At 44.6% G+C, this 14,047-nt stretch overlaps 2 protein-coding genes across 3 annotated transcripts; one reads left to right on the forward strand and one right to left on the reverse strand.

Moving 5' to 3' along the window:
* Positions 1-2,209: 2,209 nt before the first annotated feature.
* CLPS (colipase) lies at positions 2,210-4,336 on the reverse strand. 2 transcript variants are annotated; one of them, XM_033151018.1, is made up of 3 exons: positions 4,146-4,301; positions 3,009-3,131; positions 2,210-2,377 (listed from the first exon to the last, which is right to left on the reverse strand). In XM_033151018.1, exons 1-3 carry the CDS (start codon positions 4,227-4,229, stop codon positions 2,231-2,233), a joined length of 354 nt encoding a protein of 117 aa, XP_033006909.1. In that variant the 5' UTR covers positions 4,230-4,301; the 3' UTR covers positions 2,210-2,230. The 2 variants fall into 2 exon arrangements, with proteins under 2 accessions (XP_033006909.1, XP_033006910.1); XM_033151019.1 differs by lacking the exon at positions 3,009-3,131 and having other exon boundaries at positions 4,146-4,336.
* A 3,163-nt stretch (positions 4,337-7,499) lies between these two features.
* Positions 7,500-13,825, forward strand: LHFPL5 (LHFPL tetraspan subfamily member 5). Its single transcript, XM_033152540.1, has 3 exons — positions 7,500-8,116; positions 12,411-12,647; positions 13,668-13,825. Exons 1-3 carry the CDS (start codon positions 7,705-7,707, stop codon positions 13,682-13,684), a joined length of 666 nt encoding a protein of 221 aa, XP_033008431.1. The 5' UTR covers positions 7,500-7,704; the 3' UTR covers positions 13,685-13,825.
* Positions 13,826-14,047: the final 222 nt, after the last annotated feature.

Raw genomic sequence — 14,047 nt, forward strand, 5'->3', positions numbered from 1 at the left:
TACAAAAACATGGATTTGTGTATACGAGCCTTTATAGAGGGAAGACCTGATTCAGTCCTTAGCAGTGCTCCAGTAGTACTGTGTGGCAGTGCCCACATCGCACGCAGGAATTTATTTTGAAATGCATCTAGTTCCTCCCTGCAATGGTAACCCCAGATTGGTGCACCATATAAAAGGTGAGACACAATCTTGGCCACAAAAATCTTTAATGTTGGTTCAGCTAAATGATGGCCCTATGAGTGATACAATTTCTTTATAGGCCTCAATAAGCTTGTAGCTGAAAGTGTTATTGTTTCTAAAACGGTGTGGTTCATGTTCTAAATCGGACACACTAGTAGATTGTGGCCTGATACAAGGTTGGTTGCAACAGGAGCATTACCACCCTGCAAGTAAATGGTAAAAGATTAAGAAATGGGCCATCAAATGCATATTTGGGTTAAAAGTGGGCACATGGTCTCTAGACCAGTGTTTTTCAACCACTGTTCCGCGGCACACTAGTGTGCCGCGAGATGTTGCCTGGTGTGCCGTGGGAAAAATTGAAAAATTACTTTATATATAGTCAATATAGGCACAGAGTTAATTTTTTTAAGATTTTCTAATGGTGGTGTGCCTCGTGATTTTTTTCATGAAACAAGTGTGCCTTTGCCCTAAAAAGGTTGAAAAACACTGCTCTAGACCAAAGGATGCAATCTAAAGGGTATACTAAGTAATAAAATTATTTTCAACGAAATGGTGTGGTTCATGTGAATGGACAAAAGAGGTTTGAGAGTATGGATATGAATATGCTGTGCTGAACTGATGTATACGGATGTTTTGAGAAAGTGGTATGTCTGATCTGTGTTAGATAAGGGCTTTTAGCAGGTTGGATGAGGGATATACAGTATATGGAAGTACCGGTATTTTCCATTTAAACAATTGTGGTGGTGTGTGGATTAGTTTAGAAACTTGTGAGATATGTGCAGACATTGGAATTATTTTGGGCAATGATAACCGCTGCATGGGTGTGTGAAGGAGAACAGGAGCGTGTGTTTATATTGTAAATGTTGGTTTCTGCTCTCTGAGTCCTATGCACATGCACCTGCTTGCTACATTCCTTCACTCTGCAGATGAGTCAGCTGCTTTCTTCCACTGAGACATCAGAAAGGACCATGTGACCGATTAAACTGCATGCTCCTTGCAGCCCAGAGCCCTTTGCCATAGTTGCTGTTGGGGACATGCTGGAGGAAAGAGACAATGCATATTGGCTACTGCAGTTTTGGTGCTTATCTTTACTTGTTAAGCTCGTTTTGTTCAGTTTTTGTGTGTGTTTGGGAAAATGCGCACAGCACAGCAGAAGCAGATTTAGAAGAAGAGGAGTTTGGATTTGATATCCCGCTTTATCACTGCCCAAAGGAGTCTCAAAGCGGCTAACATTCTCCTTTCCCTTCCTCCCCCACAACAAACACTCTGTGAGGTGAGTGGGGCTGAGAGACTTCAAAGAAGTGTGACTAGCCCAAGGTCACCCAGCAGTAGCTGCATGTGGTGGAGCGGAGACACGAACCCGGTTCACCAGATTACGAGTCTACCGCTCTTAACCACTACACCACACTGGTTCAGTCACACTGGACACAGAGCCTCAGAAGTGCCACAGATTAGAACAAATAAGAATGGGCTGCTGGCTGCCACCGCACCTAGATCAAAAGCCTCCTGGCTTGTGAGGAGCCTCTTGCACCCCAGATCGTATTCCAGACATTTCAGATTATGATGCAATGAATGGATCGGATTGAGGCACCAGCAGAGGTGGAGACAGGCATGGAGCAACCAACTGCCACTGCCCCCAAACCAGCTAGGCAGGCTTCCTGATGCTGGATACATGCCCAATGCCTTAGCCAAACCCACTCTTTCCTGTAATCAATTAAGTTGTGGCCAAATTCAACCCAACCTGTCTCCTGTGTCATTCTTCTGGCCCTCCCTTCACCTGCCGTGGCCATTATGCACCTGTGCTGTCAATGTGCATATGAATATGCAATGCTGAACATGTATAATTATGTTTTCAGAAAGTTAGAAGGGCATGACAAATGTCAAGTAAAGGTTTGTAGCAGCTTGGAAGAATATTGTTTGGAAGTATTTTCAGTGTGAACAAATTATGATGACATGTGGGTTTCTTTAGAAATTTGCAACATATGTACAGAGGTAGGAATTATATTGAGGAATAATAATCATGAAGGAGAATAGGAGAGCAAGTGCATCTTTAATGTTTTTCCTCAACTTTTAATTTCCTCGCTGGGTCCTCACAAATGCCATAGTCAGTGTTGGTGATAGTCCCAATAATGGTCCTGTCAACCTCACAGCTTAATCCATTTTCACAGGGACACCTGTAGTAAATCCCAGTAAGGTGCTGCAAGAGATACAAAGATGTAGATCAGAATTCTCAATTTGACTAGAGGAAAAGCTACGTATACAATGTCTTCTCCATTCTGCTAAGCTGACCAGGCTTGGACATCATCCAGCCTCTTGCACTCCTCACTTTTCACTGTATTCAATATCAACTTCAGAATATTTGCCACATATATATGGCTGCTTTAAAGTGAGCAATGGGTTCTTCCAGATGATTTTTTTAAAAAAAATCTAATTCAATTCTGCTTCTTCTCATGTTCACTCTCACACACAAATCTTTTCAACTTCTCAACATCTCCAAAATTCATTACTTCATCCAATACCACTACATCCTCCTTCACTTTCCTAAGTGCCTCTCAGGTTCACAGTTGTAATTACCTTCCCTGGCTCTCTCCTTTTGCTTCATCCTTCACTTAAACTCATTCCCTCTATCCTTAGTTCTGTTGCTTAGCTTAATCTTCCCAGCCCATCATTATGATCACAACACTTCTCTCTATTCCTCTCTCCATTGGTTTCTTCTTTCTTGTCTGACGTTCTTCTGAATCTCCACTGGCATCTTTAAGCCACTAACAGAGAAGATGAAGGCCAGAAGAAACACCAGTGATTCCTAAGGAATAGGAAATGCCACTTACCCACCGAGAGCACTCCTGAAACTCAGCTGCTTTGTCTGCACAACGAGCCAGGCTTAGGCCACTCCCTCTGTGACAGCATCCATTTTTGCATTGGAGACTGTTGAGACATAGCTCTCCATTGTCCTATAAGGAAATCATGATTAGATAAGGTGTGAGCAACAGGATAAATGTCCATGAAGACACAGGTAGTCTAAACCACTGAGTCTCTTGGGCTTGCCAATCAGAAGGTTGGCGGTTCAAATCCCCATGATGGAGTGAGCTCCCGTTGCTCTGTCCCAGCTCCTGCCAACCTAGCACTTCGAAAACATGCCAGTGCAAGTAGTTAAATAGGTACCGCTGTGGTGGGAAGGTAAATGGTGTTTCCGTGCACTCTTATTACAGTGTTCTGTTGTGCCAGAAGCAGTTTAGTCATGCTGGCCACATGACCCAGAAAGCTGTCTGTGGACAAATGCCGGTTCCCTCGGCCTGAAAGCGAGATGAGTGCCGCAACCCCATAGGCGCCTTTGACTGGACTTAACCATCCAGGAGTCCTTTATCTTTTAGCTTTAGCATGAAGATGAAGGCCAGACGAACCACCATCCATTACCAAAGCATAGCAGAGAACAAAGCCAGCCAACCAAGGGAGTGAAATGAAAGCTGGAAGCCAAACCCAGCTCTCACAGGTCTATATTCCCTGAATAGAGGATTTCATGAAATCTTATGGACCTTATATTTAAGTAACATAGTTGATTCTGCATCACTCCTGTCCTTTACAAGCTGCTACTAGAGATACTGTGTTGTTGTCATCCCTCAACCTCACAAAAGAAAATTCCCATATAGGCAGGAAGATATCTTGTGTGCCCTGGTTTTTATGCTGATATCCTAGAGTACCCTAATGCTCAAAGTGTTTGTTTGACACTCCTATTCCTAAAGTGAACTGGGGTAACTGAAGCATTTGTGAAATGAATCCTGAAATGGATCGTATGCATAAATCAAACAAAGTGTCTGAAGAACTCCCTGTAAAAGTCTTTCCCTATTACATGGCTGGGTAGCAATTTCAATACTAGAGAGAATCCCAAGAGCCAGACACATAGCAAATCCCTTGCATCAGGGATGCCTCTGGAAAGGGTACAGCAAGAGTACCCAGCAACCTCTTACCAGATTCATGATGAGTCCTCTTTGGCTAGAAAAGGCCTCTGCCAAGGCAAGTGTCAGCAGCAACAAAACCCAAGTGCTCTTCATTGCTTCTTAGCAGTAAGCCAAAGGTTTGATCTGGTGCACCTAGGACAAGAATCCAGAACGTGGCATGCTGCAGACTTATAAAGCCTACCCTCAAAGTCACATGGGTGCCTTCTTGCAAAAGATATGAGTACATGTAATGGAAAAATATAGAAAAAACAAACAAGCCAGTCAAAATCAAACAAGGCCACAGGAGAATATCATGTGCAGTCAGCCTTGATAGCTCTGTTGGTTAGAACAGAGGTTTTCAAACTTTTTGAGTCCATGGCTCCCTTGACCAACTACATTCTTTCTGCAGCACCCCTGTGGGGCTCAGGAGCCCAGTTATGTCACCCCTTGCTTCCAAAGTTGGCAGCCTCTCTCTGTTTTTTGAACTCCCTCCATTGTGGAATGTTCCCTCAGCCACATCTCCTTGGGAGTCCTCTGGGCAGCTACTGCTGCCACCCCTGGTCTCTGAACTCTCCCCCCCCTTTCCACCCCAAAGAGAGGTGCCTCCTCACACTGCCCCTCAGGGGCCTGGAACTTGTCTGCCCATTCCCAACAGTAAGGGCTGGTGGCTGGCTGGGCTCCCTTGCCCATTTGCTTACTTACTCCAGGGTCATCTCAGCTCCAGCAACAGCACCCCCTGCCAGAGGCATCATTCGCCTGAGGAGTTTGTAGCCATGGCTGCTGCAACGAACAGCTGTGCAAGCCTTTGGGAGGCAAACACGAGAGAGGGCATCAGAGGAGGCAGGGAAGGAAGGAAAGAGGGACAGGGGCCAGTGTTGCCCACAGCACTCCTGACCATCATTCAAGGCACCCCAGGGTACCATGACACACTGGTTGAAAACCACTGGGTTAGAACATGGTGCTGATAATGCCAAGGTTGTAGGTTTGATCCCTGTATCAGACAGCTGCTTATTCCTGCATGTTTACACTCTCAGAAAGAACCGGAGCACGTGTGCAGATGTTTGGATATAGCAGAAATAATCACACCAGGCATGAATCTAGCAGGTCCTCCCTTCTTACCTTTCATGGAAGGCTTATACTGCCAGAGGAAAGGATAACTTGCTACTGGGTAAAAACAACAGAAAAGCTTATTGCTCACTGTTACTCATTTCATGGCCCTTTTGTCTTCTTGAATAACCAGCAGGACTGCCAACATAAGGAACAGCAGGCAAGTGTGAAAGGCTTGCTCTTTCCCAGAGCTATTATTCAGAGAGTCTGAGATAGGGAATTACCTTGAGTCCAGTAACAGGTACAGCCTGCTGGAACTTTCTCAGGGCACAGGTGTGGACTTTTTGGATTGCAAGGCCAGGCTCAGGTGTTCAGGGAGATGATTTTTTGAACGCTCTCAGCAGTTAAGTAAGTTTCGGTTTAGACTTGTGGTTCCCAACATGGGGCACATGCCCCACAGAGGGGCAATTTGATTTTTAAGAGGGGCAATTTGAGAATGAGTTATTAACAGTGAATGGCCTTTTAGGCTTCCTCCACATGAATAGTTCACTTTTTGAATAATAAGAATTATATGTCGCGGGGGGGGGGGCAATCAGGATTTTAGAGATGCTTAGGTGGGGCATGGCCAAAAAAAGTTTGGGAGCCACTGGTTTAGACATTCTAGATTACCTACTCAGGCAGCTCATGACTCTGGTATTAGTGACCTGAAGGTATCGTTCTTGCTTGTAACTCTCACAGGTTGTTGTCCATATGGGCAATGGCCAAGTCAATGCGCACAAGCAGGAAAGCTTCCAGTTGTTGAACTGAACTTCCTCTTCCACCCTCCCCTGTATGCCCCTTGTACCTCACACCCCAGACCTGCTTTGGGTTCCCCCCAACTCTGTAGAGCAGATTGGGGGAGGTGCAGGGGCACATGGAAGGAGGAAAGGGAGAATTGGACCAGGTACACATAACATATAGTTATGAGTTTGGGTGGGAACATTCTGGATGAAACTGTGGGTCCATGAGGTGAGATGAGGCAGTTGCCTTGGGGTGGCAGGCTCTGGAAAGATGGGAGGGGTGGCAGACCCAGCCTCTGTGAAGCATGGTCTGTGCTTGCTGACCCCCCTTCTGTGTGCTTAACCCCCCCTGCCAAGAACAGGTAGCAGCTGGTGCGTAGGTGAGTGCCAGCCAGGCTGCAGGTGTGCAATGGAGAAGGAGCAGGTGGGTGCGAGTGCTGTGGGTGCTCAGTGGGGAGGGGGTGGCATTTTCTGTTTTGCTTCTAGCCCTTCCAAACCTTGGAATGGCATGGCATGGCATGGCATGAAGATGGAATGAAGATGTGGTTTTATGGTTGCTTCACCCTGTTCCTTGCTCAACCCATAGTTGTATTATCCATGCCACTGGAAAGTTGCTGCAAACAAACTCACCTAGATGGCAGAATGAGAGCATTCTGGAGCTTTAGCTGTCTAACACGTCTAACACACAAAGTGCCTTAGAATCTAAACTAATGCTATGATTTTTTTCTAATAACATCTTTTAACCCTAAACTTCAAGCTACATTTCCCTTGAAGTGAATATTCCAAAGACCTTGAAAAATGCAAAAATGTAGCTACCTTGGAAAGTTGTCTCCATCCTTGCAGAACACCTCCTCAAACCACAGAATATGAAGTGTTGTGATTCAGGAGCTACTGCAATGAATATATTCTATACAGTGAACAGAGAGCAGCTAGCATTCTTCTGCATTACAGCAGGTATGAGCACTTGGTCTCTGAGGGAGGTCAGAATTATAACAGAGGCAATCATGAAAATAATGAGCAATTCATTGATAAAATCCCACTAAGCTTCAGTTAGTCCTGGAGGACGTGGCTGATGAAGGCCTGGAAAACCACTGTGCCCACTTGGATGCCAAACGGCATAAAGAGATGTTCAGAGTTGCCATTCGCCTCCGTCCTACACCTGGATCGGATTGTATCCCCCGCCTCAAGTCCAATTTAGTGTATATTCGCGCTGTGAGCAGCTGTTCCAGCCCGCCTCCTTCCCCCTCGCTCTACTCGCCTTCCATTCCCTTTTCTCCTCTTGGCTTTCTCTGCCGGCCGCTGTCCGTGGTGCTGAAACAGAGAGAACGGGGAAAGCAACAAGCAGGGAGGAGCTTCGAAGGGCATGTGGCAGCCGCCGCTTAGAAACCGAGAGATCCGGGGAAAGAAAGAGGAGGAGGAGCCACGGCTAAGTAACCTTCAGGCTCTCGCAGGCTCTCAGGGAGCAGATCAGAACAGAAACTTAACAGGCATTCTGGAGACCCGGCGTCTGAAGCCCAGGAAGGGTCTCTGAGCCTAGAGCTACTTCCCAGAACCCTGAGGTACCGGCTAGGATTGGCTAGCTGAGCCTGCAGCCCCAATTCCGCAGCTTCAGAGCATCTACCCGCTGCTCCCCCTCTCCCATTTCCTGGCGTAAGGAAGCAGCCAGCATGCTGAGCGTCTGACTTTCACCTCCTAGGACTCCTGTCCAGTGCTGACCCTTACCACCTGTTTCCTAGAAGAAACAACCCACCCTAGGAGTCACCATGGCGAAGATGCTCCCGGCCCAGGAGGCAGCAAAAATCTACCACACCAACTATGTGAGGAATGCCCGAGCCATGGGGGTCCTGTGGGCCCTGTTCACCCTCTGCTTTGCTGTGATCATGGTGGTGACTTTCATCCAGCCCTACTGGATCGGGGACAGCATTGACACACCACAGGCTGGCTACTTTGGGCTTTTCTCCTACTGCATTGGCAATGCCCTTACAGGGGAACTCATCTGCAAGGGCAGCCCTCTGGACTTTGGCACCATCCCCTCAAGTGCCTTCAAAACAGCCATGTTCTTTGTGGGCATCTCAACCTTCCTCATCATTGGCTGCATCTTCTGCTTCAGCCTCTTCTTCTTCTGCAACGCAGCCACTGTCTTCAAGGTGTGCGCTTGGATGCAGCTGGCAGCATGTGAGTGGGACTTAGGGGACCTGGAGGGAGAGGGGAAGACACTATTGTAAGAGTCACACACCTGCGTCAATGAGAATAGCCTCAGGGCCAAGCAATATCATTTTGGGGACAACATAGCTCTTTGCCTCTGTTTTCCAAAGGCCACCTGTGTAGATATAATTCAAATCTGCAGGTGGCAATTTTGGATTCACACTACATTGGCACCAACACAAACCAGGTTTTGGAACATTAAATTTGCTGCTGAAGCTCCCAGTACATAAGATGGTAGGTGAAATTGGTTTTGCGATGTATATGTAAGTTCTGTAGAGGAAATAAAGCATTTCCAACTTCTTATACAAGTGGTTGCCCAGATTTCATGGAGGCAAACCCAAAATTGTCACTGAAGGGAGCTGCAGCCAACCATTGCTCATTGCACCTATATGCTTCATATGAGGGCAAGTGAATCCTTGTACAATTCATATTTTCTTATTTTTGAACGTGCAATATGTGAAGTCTTCCATAGGCACATTTTTGCCTTAAATTTCCAGAGGGCTAGGCAGGTCAGTCTATTGCCGTGCAAATGATGAAGTCTTGTGGCACCTCAAAGACAAACAAATTCATTATGGCATAAGCTTTTTGGACTACAGTCAACTTTCTACTCTCTGTAGATTATCCTGTTTAATCTGATGTTTACGTAATGAATAAGAGTGACTGCCTAATTAAGCCCTGCTAGTACTGGCAATGTCCAAGAGAAGGCACAGCTAGGATTTGGTGAAGCTTTTAGCTGTCCAGACTCAGTCCTGCTAGGTCTGTGCAATTCTACAGGCAGAAGAAGTTGACATATAATCAAGACACTTGAAACCTTTTGAAATATTTACACCTGTGAGAAATGTTGATAGCCTTCTTACATTACCTGCAGAGTTCTGCTTCAACAGGTGGAAGATACATTTGGTGAGACACTGGTGGCATAAACCAAGATGAACAACACTGTATTTTGTGGTTTTATATTCTGATTTTATCCTGTGAACTGCCCCGAGACCTGTGGGTATAGGGCGGTATACAAATTTTAATAATAATAATAATAATAATAATAATAATAATAATAATAATAATAGAAGCCTCTGGTTCCATCTGTCTCCAAAGATTGGGATCATAACCGGTTGATAAAGTAATCTCAATTTCTCATCATTTTTACATATAAACAGATATAATATAGAACTCAAACATAATAATACATGGGTACAACTATTCAACTGCAAATATATGACATCAACATGTGTCAATATGTATCACGAGATCCACATAAAACAGATCAAGGTCCCAAGGCAGACAAAAGTCAAGCATAGATGTAAAAATTATAGTCTTGCCAGTCTGCAACATGAAAGTTGCCACAGAGGGGTGTGATAGATATTGTGGAGCATGACACAGGTTGTAGAGGCTGGCGATGGCACTGTAGTCTCGCCGCTCCAAAGGATACAGGTGAAGTTGCCACGAAGAAAACGCAAACCAAAAAAGGACAAGGTTACCCGGATTACAGTCCTTGTTTCGCCAAAATTGGCTTCATCAGCAACAAGTATGCACTCGAAGTGAATGCGCAAACGCAGATCAACAGGAGTATAGAGGGTATACATCTATGCTTGACTTTTGTCTGCCTTGATTTTATATGTAAAAATGATGGGAAACTGAGATTACTTTATCAGCCGGTTACGATCTTTGTGTGTTTGGTATAGCGTTGTTCGTGACTTTGGTTCTTTTGGGTGTTAATCCAAAGATTGGGAGTCAGAGGCTTGAAAAGGCCCGCAAGTGGCTCACAGTGACCAAAGAGCAGAAGCACAGGAGGAAAAGAAAAGGATGGGTAAGCCGGGGGGATGTGTGTGTTTAATGATTTGATGTGCAAAAGTTCATGTTTCATGTTGCCATATTGGCTGCCAAGAAAGATGCAAAATAGCAGCATTGATCTATTTTATGATACTCGCTTGCATAACTGTAGGAGACTATTTAAACCATGTATGACTCTTCATCTTACCGGTTTAGTATCTTAATCCCATACATGACCAGTGAACCCATTTATTCTGAACTGGAGGGTCATTGAACTTATTTATCAAAGACTTACAGAATTGTCTGAGATCTCAGGGTGTGAAGAATGAACCTCTGCTTTCTGGAAAGATAATATTTATACAGTGTAATTTATACAGTGTAATCTGGGAGAGAAGGTCAAATCAAACTGTGCATGGCACATTAAGTAGAAGTCCCAGCAGAAACACCAATTAAGATCTAAGACAGGAAGGGATGCGGGTTATAATGAAGAGGAAGCTAATAAATCACAGTTTTCTTTCTTTATAAAGTCCATCCTAAGGAGAAAGCAGTGCCAGAGAGTCATCATCATGTTATGGCACTGTAGTCTAGGATATCACAGTTCCAAGTGGCAGAGATCAATTGTGTCTGCAAGCAAGGAAGACAGAAAGAAGGCAGCACATTTATTACTGGCATGAAAGAATGCTCTGCAACAGAGGTTATACTGTCGCTTGATGCACTGGTGTATAGTAGTATATCAAAGTACTGTAACTATGACCATGTGGCTGCTTTAGAGCATCAATTGCTGCATGTCACAGAAAGCAACATCCACAATGGATATTAACAGAGCCCTACCGGATGCTTTTTCTACCACACTTGCCAGTGATGAAAAATGCTTGGCAGCCCAGAAGGGCTTGTGTTAACATACAAATAATGATTCCATGACAACAGAAGCAGTTAAACAAGTCTAATTCAGAACAGCAATGCTACATAAATGAACCCTATTCCATACTTATGCAGTAATCCTGGCTTATTTGGTTGTTTACAGCTTAGTGTTTGGATGAGTCATCTTGAGCTCTTTGCTCCATTAGCAGCTTCTGTTCTCCTTGTAGGAGAGGTTAATGATCTGTAGATATCTTGTTAGTGGCTGGTCTCTTTGCTACAGGCCAGCCTTGGCTGATTGTCAGTCCCATTCAGCTCTTGGATTCTATTTCAAAGGGAATAGGAGCACCACAAGTGCATATTACTGTTCTAACCCTTTAACTTTCATAGTTTCCCCCAAAGATTAATGTAATTCAGAGTTAGACGAGGTGCCAAGAAAAATCCACAGTTCTTTCTCACAGAGCTAGTATTACAGGATTCTCTAAGGAGCAGAAATTGATGAGTCCATCAGATTAGCTATACCATATCAGTAGTGTAGATAAAATGCCCCAAAATAAAGCCAGTAACATCTTGAATCTGGGGGTCTCCCGTTGGCTTAGAATGCAGTGTTGTAGAAACACATGAATGCACTGCGACCACCATTCTGCATCCCTCTTTAGACAGGATTATATTACAAAGGGGATCTACATTAGAGATATTGCAGCGGCACAACTCAGCAGCGAAGATGCTGCTGTGCTTGCAGAGGACTTGGTCCTCACACTTCAGCTGCCTATGATGGATGTGGCCCCAAGCACTGCTGGAGAACAATCCACGGATCCCTTTTGTAATGTGTAAAGCATCTTCTGTGTTTAACTGTGGCGATGTATTATCATCAGATATCTAAATAAAGTTGTCATAAATAGCACAAGTGGTCCCAAGGGAAGTCATTTTGCATTCAAGATCCTGGAACTGAAGTGTTGCCAAGGCAACAAAAATGATGCCAAAGTACATCTCTCATCAAAGAAACTCCAAGAAGTAAGACTTATTCTTTAGACATGCTGCAACCATACCCCTTAAATGTACAATATATAATAGGCTGATGCCATGGCAAACTAGATGCATGTGCCCTTAAGAGAAAAAGTAGATTGCATGAGGCATGTATGTTATATTCCAGAAAACAAGGTGCCTACTACAATGACAATCCATATCTAGCAGTCTTCTTCCTAGTGAGGTTGGAGTGTAGTGAAGGACATGGTAGTGAAGGACCTGGTGCTGAAAATTGCTTCCACACATTCATATCATCACTAGTTAAGCTAACACAGAACTGTGCCCATCAAAGCCAGAGACGCTGAATGGCAATGACCTTCTCCATGCTGTGGAGATGAGTGGCAGTTTGCAAGAGATTCTGCCTTGTCTCCATTGATGCAACACTGAGCAAAAGCACCCCATTTGTGTAGTTTGGCTCTCTTCATTTTCATTCAACCTCTTTCCCCCCTCCATCCCACAATTTCTGGGAGAGATTTGAAAGACATTATTGGAACCAAGATTATGTTCAAAAACTTTCTTGCACCAAGCATCCTGAATGAGACAAGATGCCATCACGTATGCCTGCTGTCATCGATTTGGAAATCTTATTAATGCAGAGCATCTTTCCCTGCAGGTGCAGGCCTGGCAATAGGCTGCCTGCTGTACCCTGATGGCTGGGACTCACCTGAGGTGAAACGTATGTGTGGCGAGAAGACTGACAAATACACACTGGGGGTGTGCACAGTGCGCTGGGCATACATCCTCTGCATCATTGGGATCCTGGACGCCTTCATTCTCTCCTTCTTGGCATTTGTGCTTGGCAACCGGCAAGACAATCTCCTTCCATCTGACTTCCAAGTGGATAATAAAGGTGACCCTACTGTGTGTATGGAACCTCTCTTAGGGCAGACACCACTCTCCAACCTACTAGTACCTTGTAGGATAGTATTAGGCATGCATTCAGAAGTGCTAGGACTATGGGATATGATGAGGGAATGATGGTTCTGAGTTGTGCTTAACTGCATAGCTTACCCAGATGAGTGCTCATGCAGGAACAGTAACTGCAGTGGGTAATTTGAGTTTATTTCAATTATTACCTTTATATCCAGCCTTTCTTTCATGGTGAAACTCCAGCTGGCAAATAGTATCCAACTTGCCGCCCATCCAGGTACTGACCACATCTGCTTTACTTGAGCACAGTTGCTTCATCATGTGGTGGTGGGGAGCTCAGTCCTTGTGCCATGGTACAGGGAGAAACCAAGTATTTAATAGAGAGGGCTTACTTGAGGGGTACACATGTCAAGGCTTCTGCATACAGGTAACTATATCCCTGGAAAAGCAGCCTGCAATGCAAATGCTTCTGCATGAATGCCAAAAGCTCAAGCATATGTATACAACTCCAAGCAAGCTCCTAGCACGTGTAGCTATGACTCTCCCCCTAAAGATATATAATGTTGCAAGAGATACTAAACAGCACTGCAATAGCCCTGTGAACAGATGGTCTATCTTTTCCTCATTGCTCATCATCCTTCAAAGCCCTGCTCATCCATGTAATTCAGGTCTAGTCAGTTGTGATGAAGACTTCCAGTGCAGTCCTTATTGGTACATTGGGTACTAAATTGAGCCAGTTCTCATTAACTGCAAGCGCCTGGCAAATACAGAAAGGGAGCGACATCCTTTTTGCATATATAATCATGGCTAGTGATGGCTTTCAATTTAGTACTAGAGGTTCAGGCTGCACATTTTCTCCCCTCCCTGAGTAAGTGTGAGCTCGTGTACATCGTGACACTCTTTTGGGCCATGAAACAGGGGGCTCCTTAAATAGTAGTCATGAGGCCTGGATAATTTTCAGGGTCACCATTTGAATGTTCGTTTGTTTTTTGTCTTGCAGAAGAAGGAAATGAATGAAGACTAACAACCTTAAGTGTACCTTGATTGAAGTGGGCGACATACACATTCCAACTATGAAGCTGGAGTCCAGAAGGCTGCTTGATACATGCTCCCAGGCTTTTATTGCCTGCAAACATTCAATTGTGCTATGACACAAAACCAAAGACACCACAAAAAGGAGGGGGGGAGGACTAATTTTGGAAAACTAACCCTTCTTTCTCCAACAAGATCACCTACTAGATTCTCAAAACCTTTGCCTTTGATAAAAACTATACCCAAATATTCTTGAACTGAAGATCTGATATGCAAGAATCAACATATTCATGACAATCTCTTTTAACTGAGGGATCCAATCAATCAAGAGACAATGCAGGCATATAA

The sequence above is a fragment of the Lacerta agilis genome, chromosome 6 (genome assembly GCF_009819535.1).
Source record: "Lacerta agilis isolate rLacAgi1 chromosome 6, rLacAgi1.pri, whole genome shotgun sequence".
Lineage (NCBI taxonomy): Eukaryota > Metazoa > Chordata > Lepidosauria > Squamata > Lacertidae > Lacerta > Lacerta agilis.

Excerpts from the sequence above, each read along its gene's own strand:
- LHFPL5 (XM_033152540.1), top strand. The coding sequence starts at position 7,705 with ATGGCGAAGATGCTCCCGGCCCAGGAGGCAGCAAAAATCTACCACACC. Across the intron at positions 8,117-12,410 it reads TTGGATGCAGCTGGCAGCAT|GTGCAGGCCTGGCAATAGGC; the intron begins GTGAGTGGGACT and ends CTTTCCCTGCAG.
- CLPS (XM_033151018.1), bottom strand. The coding sequence starts at position 4,229 with ATGAAGAGCACTTGGGTTTTGTTGCTGCTGACACTTGCCTTGGCAGAG. Across the intron at positions 3,132-4,145 it reads GAGGACTCATCATGAATCTG|GACAATGGAGAGCTATGTCT; the intron begins GTAAGAGGTTGC and ends ATTTCCTTATAG. Across the intron at positions 2,378-3,008 it reads TTCAGGAGTGCTCTCGGTGG|CACCTTACTGGGATTTACTA; the intron begins GTAAGTGGCATT and ends TATCTCTTGCAG.